The following is a 17,476-nucleotide window of genomic DNA, read 5'->3' as shown; positions in this document are numbered from 1 at the left end:
TGGCTCAGCGGTAGAGCACATGCCTAGCACATGCAAGGCCCTGGGTTTGCCTCAGCACCACATAAAATAAATAAAGGTTGTGTCCAACTACAACTAAAAAAAAAATATATATATATATATAAATATATATAAATATATATATATATATTTTTTTTTAAGAGAGAGAGAGAGAGAGAGAATTTTTAAATATTTATTTTTTAGTTTTCGGCAGACACAGCATCTTTGTTTGTATGTGGTGCTGAGGATCGAACCCGGGCTGCACGCATGCCAGGCGAGCACGCTACCGCTTGAGCCACATCCCCAGCCCCGAAAAATATATATATATTTTTAAAAAATTAAAAAAATGAAATTCAGCTAGATTAAAGATACTCATAAAAGAGGAGAAAACTGGGTAATATTATCAAATTTCTAGTTAGGGAAGAACTTAAAAATTATCATTATATAACAGCCACAACATGTATCTCATCTGTCTATATTCATTTTCATTAATAAGAAGTTTTTTCAACTAGTAAGATAATGGAAGAAGTCACAATTTGCTTGATATTCTTGAATTTTAGGCATTTGCAGATTAATTTGCATACTTTGTACAAATCAGATTGTACTGAAAGTGGCAGAATGCTTGCGTAGCATGTTTAAGGCCCTGGGTTTGATCCTTAGCACACACACAAATAAATACACACACACAAATAAATACACACAAATAAATACACCCACACAAATAAGCACACACATACACACACACCCTAATATAAAAATAACATAAATAAAAACTGAAAGCTGGGTGTGCTGGTGCACACCCGTAATCCTTAGTGGCTTGGGAGGCTAAGGCAGGACGATTGCAAGTTCAAAGCCAGCCTCAGCAATTTAGCGAGAACCTGTCTCAAAATAAAAACATAAAAAGGGCTGGCGATGTGGCTTAGTGGTTAAGCTCCCCTGGGTTCGATCCCTCATACCAAAAAACACAGCAAACAAAAACCTAAAAGTTATCCTAAAAATTATGCTCAGATTAATTGTGAAAATTCATCCCCTACTTTTCCCCCTTTCCCCAAAGGTAAATTTTTTTAACTCATTAAACTCTCTTTTCTTCTGATTTTTAAAAATATTTTGTTTTAGTTATAGTTGGACACAATACCTTTATTTTATTTTTATGTGGTGCTGAGGATCAAACCCAGCTCCCTGTATGTGCTAGGCGAGCGCTCTACCGCTGAGCCACAACCCCAGCCCCTTTCTCTTCTGATTTCAACTGCTAGTTTTTAATCATCTTAGATATTTTCTGCTGACTTTTTATTATGAAAATGAAGATTAATTCTTCACCCTTTTTCTATTTCTTTCTCCTGTTTTCTACATATGATTAAGGTACTTTTAAAATTTCCATTAAACAACTACTTACATAACTTGGATTATATAAATATTATTTGATGAAAAGTTGTGTTCTATAGTTACATTTTCTTTCTTGGACAACCTTTTGTTTTTCCTGGAGTTATTGCTTTCTTAAAAAACTATGTACTCGGGCTGGGATTGTAGCTCAGTGGTAGAGCACTTGCCTCTCACACATAAAGCACTGGGTTTGATCCTCAGCACCACATACAAATAAATAAATAAAAATAAAGACATTGTGTCCATCTACAAATAGAAAACAAGACAAAACAAAACAAACAAACAAAACAATAAAACAAGAGCAGCAAGAACTGGTGTCTGAGCCCCTCTTTTCTGCCCTTTGGCTTGTCTCTGAACCCTGGGCTGTGACCAGGACTCTATGTGGAGGTGTCCCTGTCTTTCCTCTATGGGCCTTGGAGCGCCCTTCTTCCCTTGCCTGCTGCGCTCTTGCCCTTTGGCATGGGCACCCTTTGCTGAGTGGCATGTGGTGCTGTGCTCGTCTGTGCTCTTTTGCGGTTGGCCTCTTTGCTCATCTGTCCTGTGGTGCTGGGTTCCAGCCAGGCAAGCGTTCCCACCCACTGAGCTACGCCCCGGTCTCCAGGTACGTTTTAGGTATCCTCCGAGAGTGTGTATAGGAGGTACATTTGAGTCCCTGCCGTTCAGATCAAGCTGGTTTTCTGTCCTCATGCTTCATTATGGTTTAGCTAGGTATGGAGTTTTGCATTAAGAATGATTCCCCTCAGAGAGTTGAAGGTTTTACTCCATTTTTTCCTAGAATACAGAGTTTTAGGCCACCATCCTCCCCATCCCCAGATACTGGGGATTGAATCCAGGGTGCTGTACCACCGAGCTATACCCTGGTCCTTTTTATTTTGAGATAAGGTCTTGCTAAGTTGCTGAGGCTGGCCTCAAACTTTGATCCTCCCACCTCAGCCTCCTGAGTCACTGGGATGACTGGCTTTTGTGGGAGATCTTTGTCTACCCAGCCTTCTTGATGAATTGTATTTTTGTAGTTGGCTATTTCCTTTTCTGTGTCTCATTTTGTAGCATTTTTTAGGTGTTTCTCTGGGTGTCTTTTCTGTCTTGCCCCATGTCTGTGGCCCTGCTGAGGCTGCTCAGGACTTCCTGTGTGTTTGACCTCCTTGAAGTGGAGGTGTCCCTAATCCCGAGTGCTCTGTCTGGGGCCTGTGTCAGAGCACAGTGTGTTGAGCACTGCCTGCAACCGTGAGTGGGAGACTCTGGTTTCTGGCCTGGCAACAGCCACACAGTGGGACATTTCTAAGACATCATGCAGAGACTTTCCTTGGTGTTTCATTCCCCAGGAACTCTGCTTTGGTTTCCTGTGGCCAACCCAGTGCATAAGGGGACAGTCTTCCCTCCCTCCCTCCCTCCCTCAGCCCAGAGACCTGCCCTCCTGCTGGCTTACCTGTTCCAGCTCTCACTCCACCTCAGCAGCATCTGCCTTGGGTTTGGGGGCCAGTGGTCTCTTTGTTCACCTGGCTCCTGGCTGTGTTGTGGCTTCTTCCTGTACCTGAGAGTGACAGCAGTGGGTGTCTGAGGGCGAAGCTTTGCTGTGGTTGCAGTGTTCTCAGAGGCTGCGTGCCCTCTCTCCAGGCGCAGTGAGCAAGGGATGGCCAGCTGTCAGGACGGGTGGGTCGTGGACCCTGCCCCTGGCCAAGCCCCTTGCTGTTGCTCTGCCCTCTCTGGTTGTCTGGTACCTCGAGGCCTTGAGAGGCAGCAGGTGAAGGAGCACCCTTCCTCCCCTTTCTTCCCAGCAGCCTGTGCTCCCTCTGTTTTTGTCGGAGCATGGTGGGCACAGGAAGCCAGGGCTCCCTCTGTGGCCAGTGGGCTCGCGTGAACAGCTTCAGAGTGACAGTATGCTTTGCCTAGTTTCATCCCAAGTTTTAATATTGATGTTCTAATGTTTTGTCTTAAAATCAGGTCAGAAAAAAAGTGCACGCCAGTATCACGTACAGTTCTTTGGTGATGCCCCAGAGAGAGCTTGGATATTTGAGAAGAGCCTCGTAGCTTTTGAAGGAGAAGGACAGTTTGAAAAATTATGCCAGGAAAGTGCCAAGCTGGCACCCACGAAAGCTGAGAAAACCAAGGTGATAGACATTTTTTTCACATACTTTCAGTCCACGTTTTATCATTTAAGTTGTTTGTTTTGAACTTAATAATTGCTTGAAATTGCTTCTTAAATTGTTGTTCACTCTGACCAAATATACTGTGACATTTGGCAAGTGACAAACTTGCAGACAACTTATTTCTCCTTTACTCATTTGTTAACTCCCATAAATAACTTGTTTTATATTTTTTATTATCCTTTATGTATACATAGCTTACATAAGTTAATACAATTGGAATTGATTTCTAGTTTAAAGAAACAATAGTTATTGGCTCAGTTCTGTTTAAAAATCCTCTAAGTTAATTGTTAATCTAAGTTATCATTTCTGATTTCTAAATGTATCTGAACTGTAAGTCTCTTTTAAAGTCAGCTACCTTTTATGTCTCTGCAAAACTCTTTTAATGTCTTTTGCTTCTTTTCAGCTGTTGAAGCCTATTTCAGGGAAACTGAGGGCCCAGTGGGAAATGGGCATTGTTCAGGCAGAGGAAGCCGCAGGCATGTCCGTGGAAGAGCGGAAAGCCAAGTTCACCTTCCTCTATGTGGGGGGCCAGCTGCACCTCAACCCACAGGTGGCTAAGGAGGCTGGCCTTGCTGTGCAGACCTCCGGAGAAATGGCAGCGTCCACAGGGCCCAGTGAGGAAGCTGCTGCAGACCCTGGGCCCATGAGAGAGGAGGGTGTTCCTATGAAGAGAAGGCGGAGAGTCAAACGGTCCAGCTCTGCGGAGCACCAGGAGAGCGACCCTGGCACAGAAAAGAGTTCTCCTCAAAAGATGGTAGAGGCCGACCCCAAAAGAGGAGTGGGTTCTCCTCCTGGGAGGAAAAAGGCCACGCCCTCTACTCCAAGGAGCAGGAAGGGAGATGCAGCTGCCCAGTTTTTGGTCTTCTGTCAAAAGCACAGAGATGAGGTCAGTATTCAGATGGGTTCTGAGGTGTGCTTCATATGCCCGAGTTTCCAAGTTTGGGGGCATTCCTGTGCATGGCTGGCTGCTGCTTGGCTGTTGGGCAGCAGCAGCCATTTTGACCCCTTGGGACCAAGACTGCCTGCCTTTGCCCCTGGGTTGCTGCCCATGTTCCTTTCAGGGGGTGGGCTTCCCTGGGGCACTCTTGGCCTCAGCGTCTAGCTCCAGGTGAGCCTTTGCTGTAGATGGCTGTCCTGAGGCTTCTGGCGTGGCCCTGCTCACCTGTGAAGCTGACGTCTCCACATCGGAATGTTGAGGACGTATCCTACGGTATTGGCACGGGCTGCAGTAGATAGTGAGTAAAGCACTTACGACCTGCTTGGTGGTTCTGATAAGGCACAGGATCTTTGGTTCCACCATAAGGAATTGAGACTCCCGGTTTGGTGGTGTGGTCACGTGAAGTGAGTGGGTTCTAGTCTAGAACCTGAAGCCTTCTTATTGTAGTGTTCTTTGTGACTTCACTTTCTCAGGAACTTTCTGTTCAGGAGTCCACACCTACATGGTACCTGAGGTTCCGGTGGGAAGCAGAGTCCTCCCCAGGCACTGTCCCTGGGTGTGTGGTCAGTGCCTGCTCCTTGGCAGGCGGCTCAGCACAGAGTGGGGCCATGAGGAGCTCTAGGGATATGTAAATGGCGTTTGTGTCCCTGCCCAGGAGTTAGGATCTTCCAGAGAAAACATCTGAGCAGTGCCTCTCCAGAAGGACTGGTAGGGCTCTTCTCAGGAGTGAAAGCCAAAGTTCAGGACAGAAAATCCGTCACTGTGATTCTCTGTGTAGCAGATTAATCGACCGTCTGCACTGATGGAGCAAAGACGTTTGGTGCAAGTCAGCTTTGTGATGAAAAAAGGAGTGGAAGGGAACTCTCTGAGTCCATTGAAGTGTCAGATGTCCTTGCAGGGGTCCTCCGATGGCGGTACCGAAGCCCCACTAACAGCACCAGTGGGACTGCTTGCTTCCTTCCCCATGTACTAGGAGATGCATGCGGCAGTGCGCAAGGCAAGAGGGAGCCGAGAGGCAGGTGGTGAAGGAAGGCGAGCGGGGCTGGCTTGCTGAGCTCCCTGTGGGAGATGCAGGAAGTCTTTAAGGTTAGTAGGAGTTCACCAAGGCTGTGGACATGATATCACTGCCTGAGGGCAGCAACAAAGAGGAAATATAGTGTTTAAAAAGAGGAGACAAGATTTGCGTTTCCGAGGAACAGATGTGTGGATTGGTGTGTGGCTTTGGAGAAACCTAGATGTATTCACCGCTGGGCAGGTCAGGATTCTGCAGCTGTTGGCTCCCTCTTATAATCTACAGATTCAGTGCTGACACAGCGAACCTACCAGTGTGAGCCATACTAATGTGGCCAGAGGGCTGCCTGACTAGACAGGGAGTTCTGTTGTGAAGATGTTGACACTAATGCTGGGGACACATAGGGCGGGGACACCGTCCAGAACAGGGCCTAGGAGTAGACTTCCAAGTGGTGGAAGTGCATGGGAAAGAGCTGCAGGCCAACAGGGTGAGATGGCTGCTCTGGACACCACTCTGGGACCCTGGGCAACTTAAAAAACTCAGCAGACCTGGGGAGAAGAGAGCTTTTGAGTAGACCAGCCAGTGCTGACAAGTTGGGGTGTGAACATCAGAGGGTGGCCTCAAGAGTAGCCTGAGGGTGCAGGTGCTGCAGCATTTGCCTCTGGAGTCCAGAAGCAAAAGGAAGCCCTTGAGTCAACGTGACTGGGGATGGGGGACGGGATGGGGGCGGCTGTGGGAGGTGTGTGCTTTGGGAGGAACGGCTATCCTCAGTGGCACAAGTGTGATCTCAATTACCTGTGGCTTAGGAGGCACTTGGTGGTTTCCATGCTCTTGTGGTATGTCGGAAACAGTTTAGTAAAGATGCAGAAGCAGCTGCTGTGCGCTTGCCACCCGTCAGTGCAGACTCGTACCTGGTGCTCAGGATGCTCCACGGTTTACCTCATCCCGTTTTGTGGCTGACTGCACTGAGGCCACAGGTGAAAGCCTCTCCTTTACTAGTGGCATTGCAGGCAGGAAGCAGAATTGGGCATGGCCCTGACTGTGCACATGCATGCTTGAGCTCAGAGCCCACAACTGTCGAGCCACAGGAACTCCTGGCTTTATCATGGATCTTGGCCTGATGAACCACCCCAGTTGAAAATTCCATGCGTGGAAATGCACTGAGTGTGCCTTACCTGCCCAGCAGGCTGCTCTGCCTTGTGGTGCACAGTGGTGGCATTGGTTTCTCTCACCAATGAGAGCCAACCGAGCGGCACTCACTGCTGCTGCCCTGCATGGCGAGAAAGGGCTGTACAGAACGTTGCCATCCTGGAACTCATTAGAATTCAAAGTTCACAGCATGATTTCTACTGACACCATGGAAATGGGAAAGATCTTGGTCCCAGTCTGTCCGGATGTGGCCTTGTTAGGTGGATTTGAGTGCGTGGCCCTTGCTTTAGCAGCCCAGGCTTCTGGCAAAGATGCTGTCCATGTTCCCCTGAAGCGTCTAAGCTGGAGAGAGGTGAAGAGCAGAGACAATGAGCACCTGATGTAGGGAGGGTTCTATTGCCATTTGCCTGTGGTTCCTGCCACAGAGCTCTGTGAACACCCCTCACAGTGACCTGGTAGCTGAAACCTGCTGTGGGTGCTGTGGAGCCAGTGGGGAGTGCTGGGAGGAGCATGAGCCTTCTGGGGACTGCCCACTGTGTTGCTTGCAGGAGGTTGGGTGAGAGATGAAAGTGCAAGAGAAGCAGCATGGAGTCTTGCGGGATCTTTGAAGTCCTCGCGGAGTTGTGTGGGGTTCCCAGCGACAAAAACACTCAGGGTCACTCCAGGGGAACTGGGCTGCGCAAAATAACCACACAAGAGACAGAGACACCTTTTTATTTTGGAGGTCCTGTGACGGCTTCTCTGACCTTAAAGGGTCCACAGAAAGAGAGTGCATGCTGACTCTTTTATTGAGGAGAAGCCATTCAAATAAGCCAAGGGGTCAGTTTCAGGGGGCTGAGTCTAGCTTCCTGAGTCTGCTGTCAGCAGGTTAACTGACACCTAGGTAGGCCACACCCAAGGGCACAGTAAGAGAAGGGGACACACAAATGGTGTTTCCATGGAACTTTCTGTTCCATACAGGGCAAGGGGTAATATTATAAAGGAACAGGTGAGCATAGCTCCACCCATGGGGCTGCGGGAAGGCATACCTGTGCTTGAAGACACATTTGTTACATTTTTACTGCTCTCAAGATGGGGGCTGCCGTCTACAGCCACTTGAAAGTAGCCAGATCAACCTGTACACTTGGAAAAATGAGATTTCATACCCCATTTGATTCAAATGTATGATATGTCAAGATCATTGTATTGTCATGAGCAACTAATTTAAAAAAAAAAAAAAAGAAAGTGACCAGATCACTGGAAGTGACCACATCACTGGAAATGACTACAGTGCCTCAAACCAATCAGGAGAGGAAAATGCTGGTCACATGATGTAGAGGCCTCCCAAAGAGTCATGGGGGCTTAACCCCAGGAGTGGACAGGGCTCTAGCATCTTTGGCTTGGGAATGTCAAGGAGATAGATGTACAGGATCAAGATCCGGGAGGTTGATTGCTGAAATTCAGATCTGTGCATGTGATGCTCTGGATGGAAGTGGATAAATAAAGAATGTTGAGTGGTGCAGGATGACAAGCAGGAGGAAGGTGGCCTTGGGGGGACTCAGGAGTCTTGTTTAGTGAGGCAGCTGGGAGCACAGCACGATCTGTGCTGAGGACGCTGGGGCAGGTATGGGTGGCCAAGGAGGGCATTGTTGGCCACGTGGTTATGCCTGGGGAGCTGACGCGCAGCACAGAAGCCTTTGCTGGAGGAAGGTTGAGATCTTGGTGCCTGCTGAGCTGGGAGGGGTGAGCTCATGCAGCAGGTGAGGCTGCAGGCAGACGGACAGAAAGCCATGCCTAGCCAAGGGGAAGACACCCAAGTCAAGTGACAGGATTGGTGTGAGTGGGGCAGGGAATGCCCAGGCAGGGGGAGGAAGAGAGAACCCTTGTGGTGCCTTGGAGCCAGAACCAGACTTGAAACTGTAGAAGGTGTCCTTGAGGTGGGAGGTTGCAGGCTGTCAGGCTAGGTGTGTCTGCAAGTTGCTACTCCTCTTCATTTGGAAAGGTGATATGGGGAGGTGGTGGGGCTGTCCCTGTCTAGTTAACAGGCTGTAGCAGAGCAGAGGTTGGGGGGAAGTGGGAGAGTGGATGGAGGAGGGCATGGTTTGTGTTTGGAGGCAGGTACAGGTGTTGACTGGGCAAGTGGTAGATCCAGGTGATGATGGCAGCCAGCTAACATTTATGCTCTGAATGCGGACGCTGCTCACATTCTACACCTTCACTTGCCTGTGTTCACAAAAGCCCAGCGCCCAGCATTGGAATCCCATCTGGTCCCAGAAGTGGTGGTAGGGCTCTGCTGGTCAGAAAAGTGTCATCCTGGGGCCCTGCCATCCATGAGGTCTCTGTCCCAATGGTGTTGCAGTGTGAAAACAACCCCAGGCAGAACGGCTACACCAGCTTGTGACTGAGTTCCCATGAAGCTTTTTTTTTTTTTTTTTAAGAATTTTAACTTTAATTTATTTATTTTTATGTGGTACTGAGGATGCTGGGGCAGGGGTGGGTGCTTCACATATGCTAGGCAAGTGCACCACCAATGAGCCACAACCCCAGCCCCCCCACCCCATTAAGCTTTGTTTGTGGACACTAATCTTTGAGTTTTCTGTAATTTTTGCATGAAGTGAAATACTCTTCTTTTTTTTAGCCTCTGAAAAAATACAAAAATGAGTCTTAGCTCCTGGTTAGGAGGTCTGGGAGGGGCCTGGGGGTCTGTGTTGCTAGCCAGTCCTAGGGTACTGGTGCTGAGTGGCTGGAGGGGCAGGGAGGCCCTGTCTCTGGGCTGTGCAGTGATGGTCTTGAAGCACTGGGGCAGGAGCAAGGAACCCCTCCTTGCTGGACCGCTTTTACTGTTCCTCTGGGGTGGGCACTGGAAGATGGAGCCTGGGTGCTGGGGCCTGAGAGGAAGCCTGGCTAGGGCCTCACTGTAGGCTTGGGGGAAGCGCTTCTGTGGCCTTGCTTCACTACTGACGTCTTGGGGGTATAGAAAACTGACTTACAAATGGATTTAGTGATTTTGGAAAAGTAATGTTTTTATTTATTTATTTTTAACCATTTATCAGTATTCTCAATGAGTTCTCAGTGAGTCACAACATTAGTTAAGTGTTATTTTTCTTTTAGTTTTTTCTGAGGAAAAGCTCCATGATGCAGGAATAAAAATGCCACATGCTAAGTTGGAAAGGGCTGTACATTTCATCTGTGCAAAGCAGGAGTGAGTTGGTGATCAGGCCTTCTCTGCTCCCTCTGCTTGCTCACAGGTTGTTGCTGAGCACCCTGACGCCTCAGGCGAGGAGATTGAAGAACTGCTGAGCTCCCAGTGGAACATGCTCAATGAAAAACAGAAGGCACGCTATAACACCAAGTTTGCCCTCGTGACCTGCACCCCGGCTGAGGAAGACTCTGGTAATGTGCGGCCTGTGTGTGCGGCTGGCCGCTGAACCCCACCCTTGGGGCGCAGGCAGAATGTTCCTGCCATGACGTGGCAGCCTCTGCTGTCTGTGCTTTCTTTCTTGTCCTGGAGCTGTGTCTTCTGGTCCTCTGCTGGCCTGCAGGTCCCTTGCTATTGTTCTTGGGGAACAGGTGTTCTGGCCATTGTAGTCACGAATGAGGTTTTTGTGGGAGAGGACAGAAGAAGGAAGGGAGCCAGGCCATTTCTAGGACCCCAGTCTTGGGGGGCAGGTCTGACTTCAGGCCTGTGGCCTGGCATTGGAGCTGCCCAAGCAGCCCGTCCAGTCCTGACTTGTACTCGGCTCCTCTTGGGCCTGCTTTCTAATGCTAGGACTCGTGAGGCCCAGAGAGGGGCAGTTCTTGGCTTGTTTGTTTGAGACCTTGCAGGTGAGGGGGTGATGGGATTGACCTTGGATTGTGTGTCTTTTGGTTCCTTCTGGGCTTTCAGTTTAAAAAATAGAAAGTGTTACTTGGGGCAGTGACAAGGTAAAGGAGAGAACAATGTAAGACTTGGAAGACATGCAGTAGTGTCAGGTTTGCGGTCTGTGTGTTCCCAGACTCACAAGTTGTGGAAAACCGCCTTTTTAAAAATTTTTTTTCCTGTTATGGGGCTGGGGCTGGAACATGGGGCCTGCCACATGCTAAGTATGTGCCCTACCACTGAGCCATGTTCCTAAACCTTTCCATTTTTTTTAGAGACAGGGTCTTGCTGAGGTTCTTAGGGCCTCACTGAGTTGCTGAGGCTGGGCTAGAAACTTGGATCCTCCTGTCTCAGCCTCCTGAGCTGCTGGGATTACAGGTGTGCACCACAATGTTTGACTGAAAACTGCCATCTTAATGTAAAAAAAGGCATGATATCTTTGGGTATCAAGAAAAAGTATAGAAAATTTGCATCTGTCAAGGTTCATCATTGAGGAGTTCTGGAGCAACCAGACATAGTGCTGCAAGACTCAGCTGACAGGAGGTGCAGGCCCTGTGAGCTGGGCTGTGCAGGAGTGGCTCCTCTATGCTGGCAGTGATCACACAGGCACAGTGGCACCTCCTTCCCTCACAGATTCTCCACATCAACTGACTGTGTTGGTCTGGCCTTTTGTTCACGCTGCTTGGTGTGTGCTGCAAGGGCTGCAGCTTAGAGCCCAAGACACACAGGGTCTGCGTGTTGGCCCTAGAGGTAAGCTGGCTGCCTCTGCAGCAGACACTGCTTGAGAGGAGTGCTTCTGCACAGGGGTGCCGTATTTAAAAAGGAGCTGGGCTTTCCCAAAGCCAGAGTTGCTCATCCTTAAAGAGTGAGTAAATTTGCCTGTGTGTCACTGTCTGCCACTTGGGCTTTCCCTGAGCACTGGGTAGATAGTAAGGGTGATGGTGGGTTTCCATCACAGTGTCCATCAGGAGCATGCTCTCTTTGGGTGCCCTTGAACTCTGGCTTCCAGGGGAACCTGGTGCCGCCCAGAGCATGGTGTGCCATCGCTGTGTGCCAGTTGTCCCACTGTTTCACTGTGGACTTCACGTAGATGCCATGTTATTCGCTTCCATGAACAGTTGCTGCCGCCTCATCCCAGTGGAGGGGTGGTGCTCACGATGTGCTCGTGGACAGGCCCAGGAGCTTGCCTCCTGGTGGGAAGATAGGTATAGGAAGATGCTGCTGCTTGCATTTGAGCGAGGCTCAGTGGCAGACCTGCTAGGGAGGTTCTGGCAAGTGGGGCAGACTGGGCTTCATTGTGCTTGTGCTCAGGCTGTGACTTTAAGACCCTGCTGTCCTCTGCTTTGTAGGCCTGTTCCCATGCAGACTTCATGGCCAGCCCAAGTCTGCTGAGGGACAGAACTGGGCCCTACTGCATAGCCTGCAGCTGGAGGTGGGCAGCTTGTGCACTGGCTGCTCAGCACCCCATCTTGGCTTGCCACTCTGTTGCTGTTTTGGCATGTGGGGACCCTCTGGTGCCTCCTCCAGAGGCCTGCTTTTCGCTAGGGGGCTGAGTACCCCGTGCTGGTGTTGTGTCCTAACAGTGAGTTTGAGGGTGACAGTGTCCTGAAGAAGTTGATGAGAGTCTGTTAATAAGAAATCCTGAACCTCTAAAAATAAACACTGGCACATTCAAGCTGGTTGTCTCCAGGGTCTGCGCTTGTGTTGTCCACCTGATTTGTTTTTAGGCCAGTCCTGTTTGCACATCTTCTTGGGAATTAGTGATATCCTGAGACATTACTGTGTGGATAGTCAAGCACACACGTAGAAAATGTGTGGCAGGCACAGAGTGCACACCTGTAATCCCACCTGCTCAGGAGGCTGAGGCAGGAGGATAGCAAGTTTAAGACCAGACTCAGCAACCTTGTGAGATGCTGTCTCAACGTAAAAAATATTTAAAAATGGCTGGGTGTGCTGGTTGTGGCACACACCTTTAATCTCAGTGGTTTGGGAGGCTGAGTCAGAAGGATGGTAGGTTCAAAGCTAGCCTCAGCAACTTAGCGAAGCCCTAAGCAATTTAGCAAGACCCTGTCTCTAAATAAAAAATAAAGGGCTGAGGCTGTGGCTCAGTGGTAGAGCGCTTGCTTAGTACCTGTGAGGGACTGGGTTCAATCCTAAGCACCACATACAAATAAATAAATAAATAAAATAAAGATATTGTGTCTATCTACATCTAGAAAAATATTTTTAAAAAAAGAGTTAAAAATAAAAAGGGCTAGGAATATGGCTTAGTGGTTAAGTGCCTGTGGGTTCAATCCCTGGTACTAAAAAGAAGAGAAAGCCTTTGTAGATAAAAATGTAGTGGTGTACTTAGATGTTCTGTAAGAGAATGCATAAGTGGTAGCAGATTGTTCTAAAGTTCACTGGGTATTCTCTCAGTCTTTGAATGTTAGTAAGGAAATACTGGGTTATGTATAAATTTAATACTCCAGTAGGTTAAAATAAAATGATAATAAGTACAAATATGATAAATCTCTAAGGTATATTTTCAGTCCCCAAGTGTTTTGGTATAAGGAGATTCTGTATGTGAAACATAGGACCTGGGGATTTCAGAGTTGCTGGAAACTTCCCCTAGGGTGGCTTGCACGTCCACTGCCCTGGCCAGGGTCCTGTACTTCGGAGAGCAGCACATGGAGTTTCTCACGTGCATTTCCCCATCTCCTATTTCAAGGTAACATTAACGGGAAGAAAAGAACCCACACAAAGAGGACGGAGGACCCTTCAGAAGATATTGACGTTGAGGATGTTCCCAGGAAAAGACTCAGGACAGACAAGCACAGTCTCCGGAAGGTAAGTATGTTCCAGGTTTGCCTGGCCCCTGGGAAAGTGTGGTTCTTGGGGCTTGGGAGGCAGGCAGAGGCTCTCTGAGCTCCCTGTGCTGCTCAGCGTCTAAGCCTGCTCTTTTTCCAGAGCCCTGGGAGAAGGCTGCTGAAGAAAGCAGTGCCTACCCTCAGGGTGACAGAGATGCTGCCTCTTGGCTGTGGGAAATAGCACCCAAACCCTGGGAGTTTATAAATTGCTTTTAAATTGGATAAAATGACATGTTAAAAATAACTCTTGAAGGGCTGGTGTTGTGGCTTAATGATAGAGCGCTTATCTACCATGTGTGAGGCCCTGGGTTCGATCCTTAGCACCACATAAAGATAAATAAATAAAGGTATTATGTCCATTTACAACTAAAACATTAAAACAACAACAACAACAACAAAAAAAAAACTCTCGGGCTGGGGATAGAGCTCGCTGGTGGTGCACTTGCCTGGCACAGTTGAGGGCCTGGGTTCTATCCCCAGCATCATGTAACTGCAGACTCTTGTCTGTTGGACTTAATGTTCAGTGTTCAGTTGTTCAGTGAGCTGATATGAAAATCCATTAGAGATGTATGTTAAACTTCAGTAAAAACTAAAAGAATCTGACCCAGCGCAGTGGCCATACCTGTTATCCCAGCAATGCAGGAGGCTAAGACAGGAGGATTGCAGGTTCAGGGCCAGGCTCAGCAACTTACTGAGGCCCTAAGCAACTTAGCAAGACCCTGTCTCAAAATAAAAAGGCCTGAGGGTGTCACTCAGTGGTAGAGTACTCCTCAGTTCAACCCCAGTACCAATAAATAAATAAATAAACAAATAAACAAACAAATAAATAAATAAATCAGTTAAAGAATCCGTTCCAGGCATCGAAATCATGTTTCAGGAACCTCTTGAGTCTGTTAGTAATTCATGATACTGTTTACTCAGTGGGGGTCCTAGGCAGTGTGGGCAGTACTGATGCAACCTAAAGGGGGCAGTTGGCCCGCTGGCAGCCCCAGGCCCTGTACCCCCGTGTCCCACATCTGTCAGGGTCAGAGCTTGCCTCAGCCCTGGCAGGGAGCTGAGGAACAGCAGCTTGCTGTGCCTGGGGGCAGACGTGAGTCCTTTTCTAGCAAGGCCTGCCTCGGCCATCTCCAACGTCAGTTGGCTATTTCTTTAAACTGAGTTTAGACAGACTTTGTACTTTAAATTTTAATTCACATTTACTCAATAATGGTTCTGACAGAGTTGTATATTTATGATTTGGAGTACAGCTTGATACTGTATTATGCTGCCCTTTTTGTTTTGTGTTACTTGGAAGAATGGAAAATAATCTTTCCTGTCAGACTGCTGGGCCACGTCGGCGTCTCAATTCTTAAAGTGTGTGTGCAGTTCAAGGGAGCAAGCAGGGGCTGCTTTACTTTCCTGGCCAACACAGTGTTCTCAGTGCCCATCAACAGTTGGGACCAATTAGTGATCAGGTGTCCAGCTTAAGCTGGCTCACATTCTCTGGGCGTCACTGAGGTTATCAGGAAGTGCATACTTAATATCTTCTCTGGACGCCAGCTCTAAAGAAGGTTTTTTTTTAAATACCTTTATTCTATTTAATCATTTGTATGTGGTGCTGAGGATCAAACTCAGGGCCTCATATGTGCTAGGCAAGCTCTCTACCACTGAGCTGTAGCCCCAGCCCCTAAAGCGGTCTTTACTGGTGATCATACTGAAATTGGTTGCTTTGAAATATTTGTGTAAATAATATACCTAAAAAAACCTATGGCCCTGAACTTTTGAAATATGAAGGATCACATCAAGTAGCCAGATGGGATGTTTTCTCTAAAACTATAGCTTAGGAAATTGTACACGATATAAAACAAAGTAGTGGTGTGTCCTCTGTCAGATTTTCATGAACCTGAGCACATTCATGTCATTCCTAATATGCATCGATTATGTTTCTTGTGGCAGGCACAGGGCACAGGTGTGGGCCAAGCCTCCTTGAGAGGTGGACCCAGCAGGCCGTCCTTCCTTGGGGTTCAATCCCCAGGACCAAAAAAGAAAATGTGTTTTGTTGATGTTTTTTTTTTTTTTGCTGGAGTTTACTGGGTCTTGGGAATTTATCTCAAAATTGGAGGTCCTCATTGTAGTGTTGTTAGACTAGTCCTCTCGGCACTGATGAGCCAGGTGGGTTGACTTGAGGTGATTGGACCTCTGGGGTAGAAGGCTAGGTTTCTTCAATGGACACCCTGCTTGGGTTCAGTGGGAAGTGCAGACAGCAAGGGTAGGGTACCTCGTGGGAGGCATCTGAAGGGAGCAACCACAGCAGACCTGGGCAGGGCCCTGCACCTGCCCTGCAGGCAGCTGTCGGAGTTGGGGTGCAGAAAGAGGAAGTCCAGAGAGGAGAAGCCAGAGATGGGGTGGCCGTAGGTGGGACACACTTCCCAAGGAAGTGGGGTGTGGGACATACTTCCCAAGGAAGAAGTTTCCATTGTACAAGTTTTCAGCAACCTGTGTTTATTCACATTAGGAGACGTTTTTCTTTCTTTTCCTTTGTTCTCCCTTTTTCTTTCTTTCTTTCTTTTTTCTTTCTAAATGACAGAGAGAGACGACCACTGACAAAATGGCCAGAGCCAGCTCTTACAGGGCCACGGAGGCAGCCTCCTCACTCAGGAGCCAGGCAGGTAATGTGCTTAGGTCTCTTTGATACCCGGGCAGGTGGGTGAGCAGGGATCCTCAGTGAGGGGGCCAGAGGAGAGGAGTGCTGGGTGAGAGGAACCCCGGGCAACCTCAGAGGGACCATGGGGCGAGAAGGGAGAGGTACTCATGCTGCTGACCCAAGCCCCTTGACATGTGAGTTTTAAGGCTTAACGCACGGTTAACTAAAGTCACTTTTCTGCTGATTTTTACTTTACTTTATTGTTTGAAATTTTACTGGAGGAGTGATTTAAGCCAGAATTTTTCAGATTTCTTACTTGATGGCACTAGTTGTTGCCAAAAGCCATCCCTCGAGGACCCCGAATCTCTGTTCACCTTAGCTAAGAGTAAAAGTCATTACTAGTTGCTTGTTTGTCACATGTTAAAGAAGTCAGCTTAATGCTGGGTGGGGTGGACACACTTTGTGATTCCAGTCTCTCCAGAGGCTAAGGAAAGAGGGTCGAAAGTGCAAGGCCAGCCCAGGCATCTTGATGAGACCCTGTCTCAAAATTTGAAAAGGGCTGGGATACAGCTCAGTTGGAGAGTGTCCTGGGTTCAATCCCCAGTACCAAAAAATAAAACTGCTTATCAAAACAAATTTTGAAAGGGGTAATCACACCACCTTTACCTTTTTCATTAATTATATTATTGAAATCTGCCTGACAGTTTATCAGAGGTGGCTAACCATCTTCTGCTCCTGGGAGAATAAGCCTGAGGAAGTGAAGACTGGCAAAGCTGCTTTCCCTGAATTGTGCGAGGTGCTTTGCTGGCTTTTGAAAATGAGTTAAATAGCCTGTCTCTTTAAAGAACATGTGCAAACAGCAGAAACTCTCAGTGTGACTAGGGGGCCCTTGGTGATAGAAAGGGGACATTACTTTCAAGTATACTGACGGTGTTGTTGTCTGTTAACTGCTTTAGAGGTTTGCACTGAGCTTTTTATGGATGAGATGACATGTCTGGAATTTGCTCCAGAATACTCTGTCAAGGGGACATGGCGCAAGATGTGGATGGAGTTCTCTGGCCTTGGCCTGATGGTTCGGGGGCCTGGTCTTGGGGACCTGGTGTTCACTGTACAGTTTATCTGCTTTTATTTACATTCGGATTTTTCCATGATAAAAAGTTAAGCCCTTAATATGACAAAGGGACCCAGAAGAGTCTCTGTAGAACTTCATTTATTTGAGGGGTAATTTTATAGCAGCAAGAGGCTGAGGGTTTAAGATTTCAAACATTACCTAATAAACAAAACTATTTTTCAGCAACAAAAAATCTGTCTGATGCTTGCAAACCACTGAAGAAGCGAAACCGGGCTTCCGCAGCAGCGTCTGCAGCTCTCGGGTTTAGCAAAAGCTCGTCTCCTTCTGCGTCCTTGACCGAGAACGAGGTAAAATGATGATGATGGGACCCTGTATTCCCGGGAAGGCTGTGGTTACAGGTTGAGTGAGAGTGAAGGTCAGGCTCGGCGAGCACATAGCAGTGCTCTCCATGGGGGCGCATTGAGGGCCTAAC

General features: G+C 48.0%; 1 protein-coding gene across 6 annotated transcripts in view; it reads left to right on the top strand.

The window, feature by feature from the left end:
* The window catches only part of Nsd2 (nuclear receptor binding SET domain protein 2), a 77,561-nt gene that overhangs the window by 30,207 nt on the left and 29,878 nt on the right, over nt 1-17,476 (top strand). For all 6 annotated transcript variants that reach the window (XR_009224847.1, XM_046423552.2, XM_046423553.1 and 3 more), the window contains 6 exons: nt 3,319-3,485; nt 3,928-4,410; nt 9,850-9,994; nt 13,171-13,289; nt 15,876-15,957; nt 17,227-17,351. Coding sequence is in view for 5 of the 6 variants with exons in the window: in XM_046423552.2 (XP_046279508.1) it covers nt 3,319-3,485; nt 3,928-4,410; nt 9,850-9,994; nt 13,171-13,289; nt 15,876-15,957; nt 17,227-17,351 (1,121 nt within the window). In the remaining variant the exon portion in view is untranslated. The remainder of the gene's footprint in view (nt 1-3,318; nt 3,486-3,927; nt 4,411-9,849; nt 9,995-13,170; nt 13,290-15,875; nt 15,958-17,226; nt 17,352-17,476) is intronic.

Source organism: Marmota monax, unplaced genomic scaffold, assembly GCF_021218885.2.
Source record: "Marmota monax isolate L192 unplaced genomic scaffold, Marmota_monax_Labrador192_F-V1.1 WCK01_AAM20220418_F8-fsc00009, whole genome shotgun sequence".
NCBI lineage: Eukaryota > Metazoa > Chordata > Mammalia > Rodentia > Sciuridae > Marmota > Marmota monax.
The sequence above is the reverse complement of the archived record's forward strand: the minus strand, read 5'-3'. Positions and strand labels throughout refer to the sequence as shown.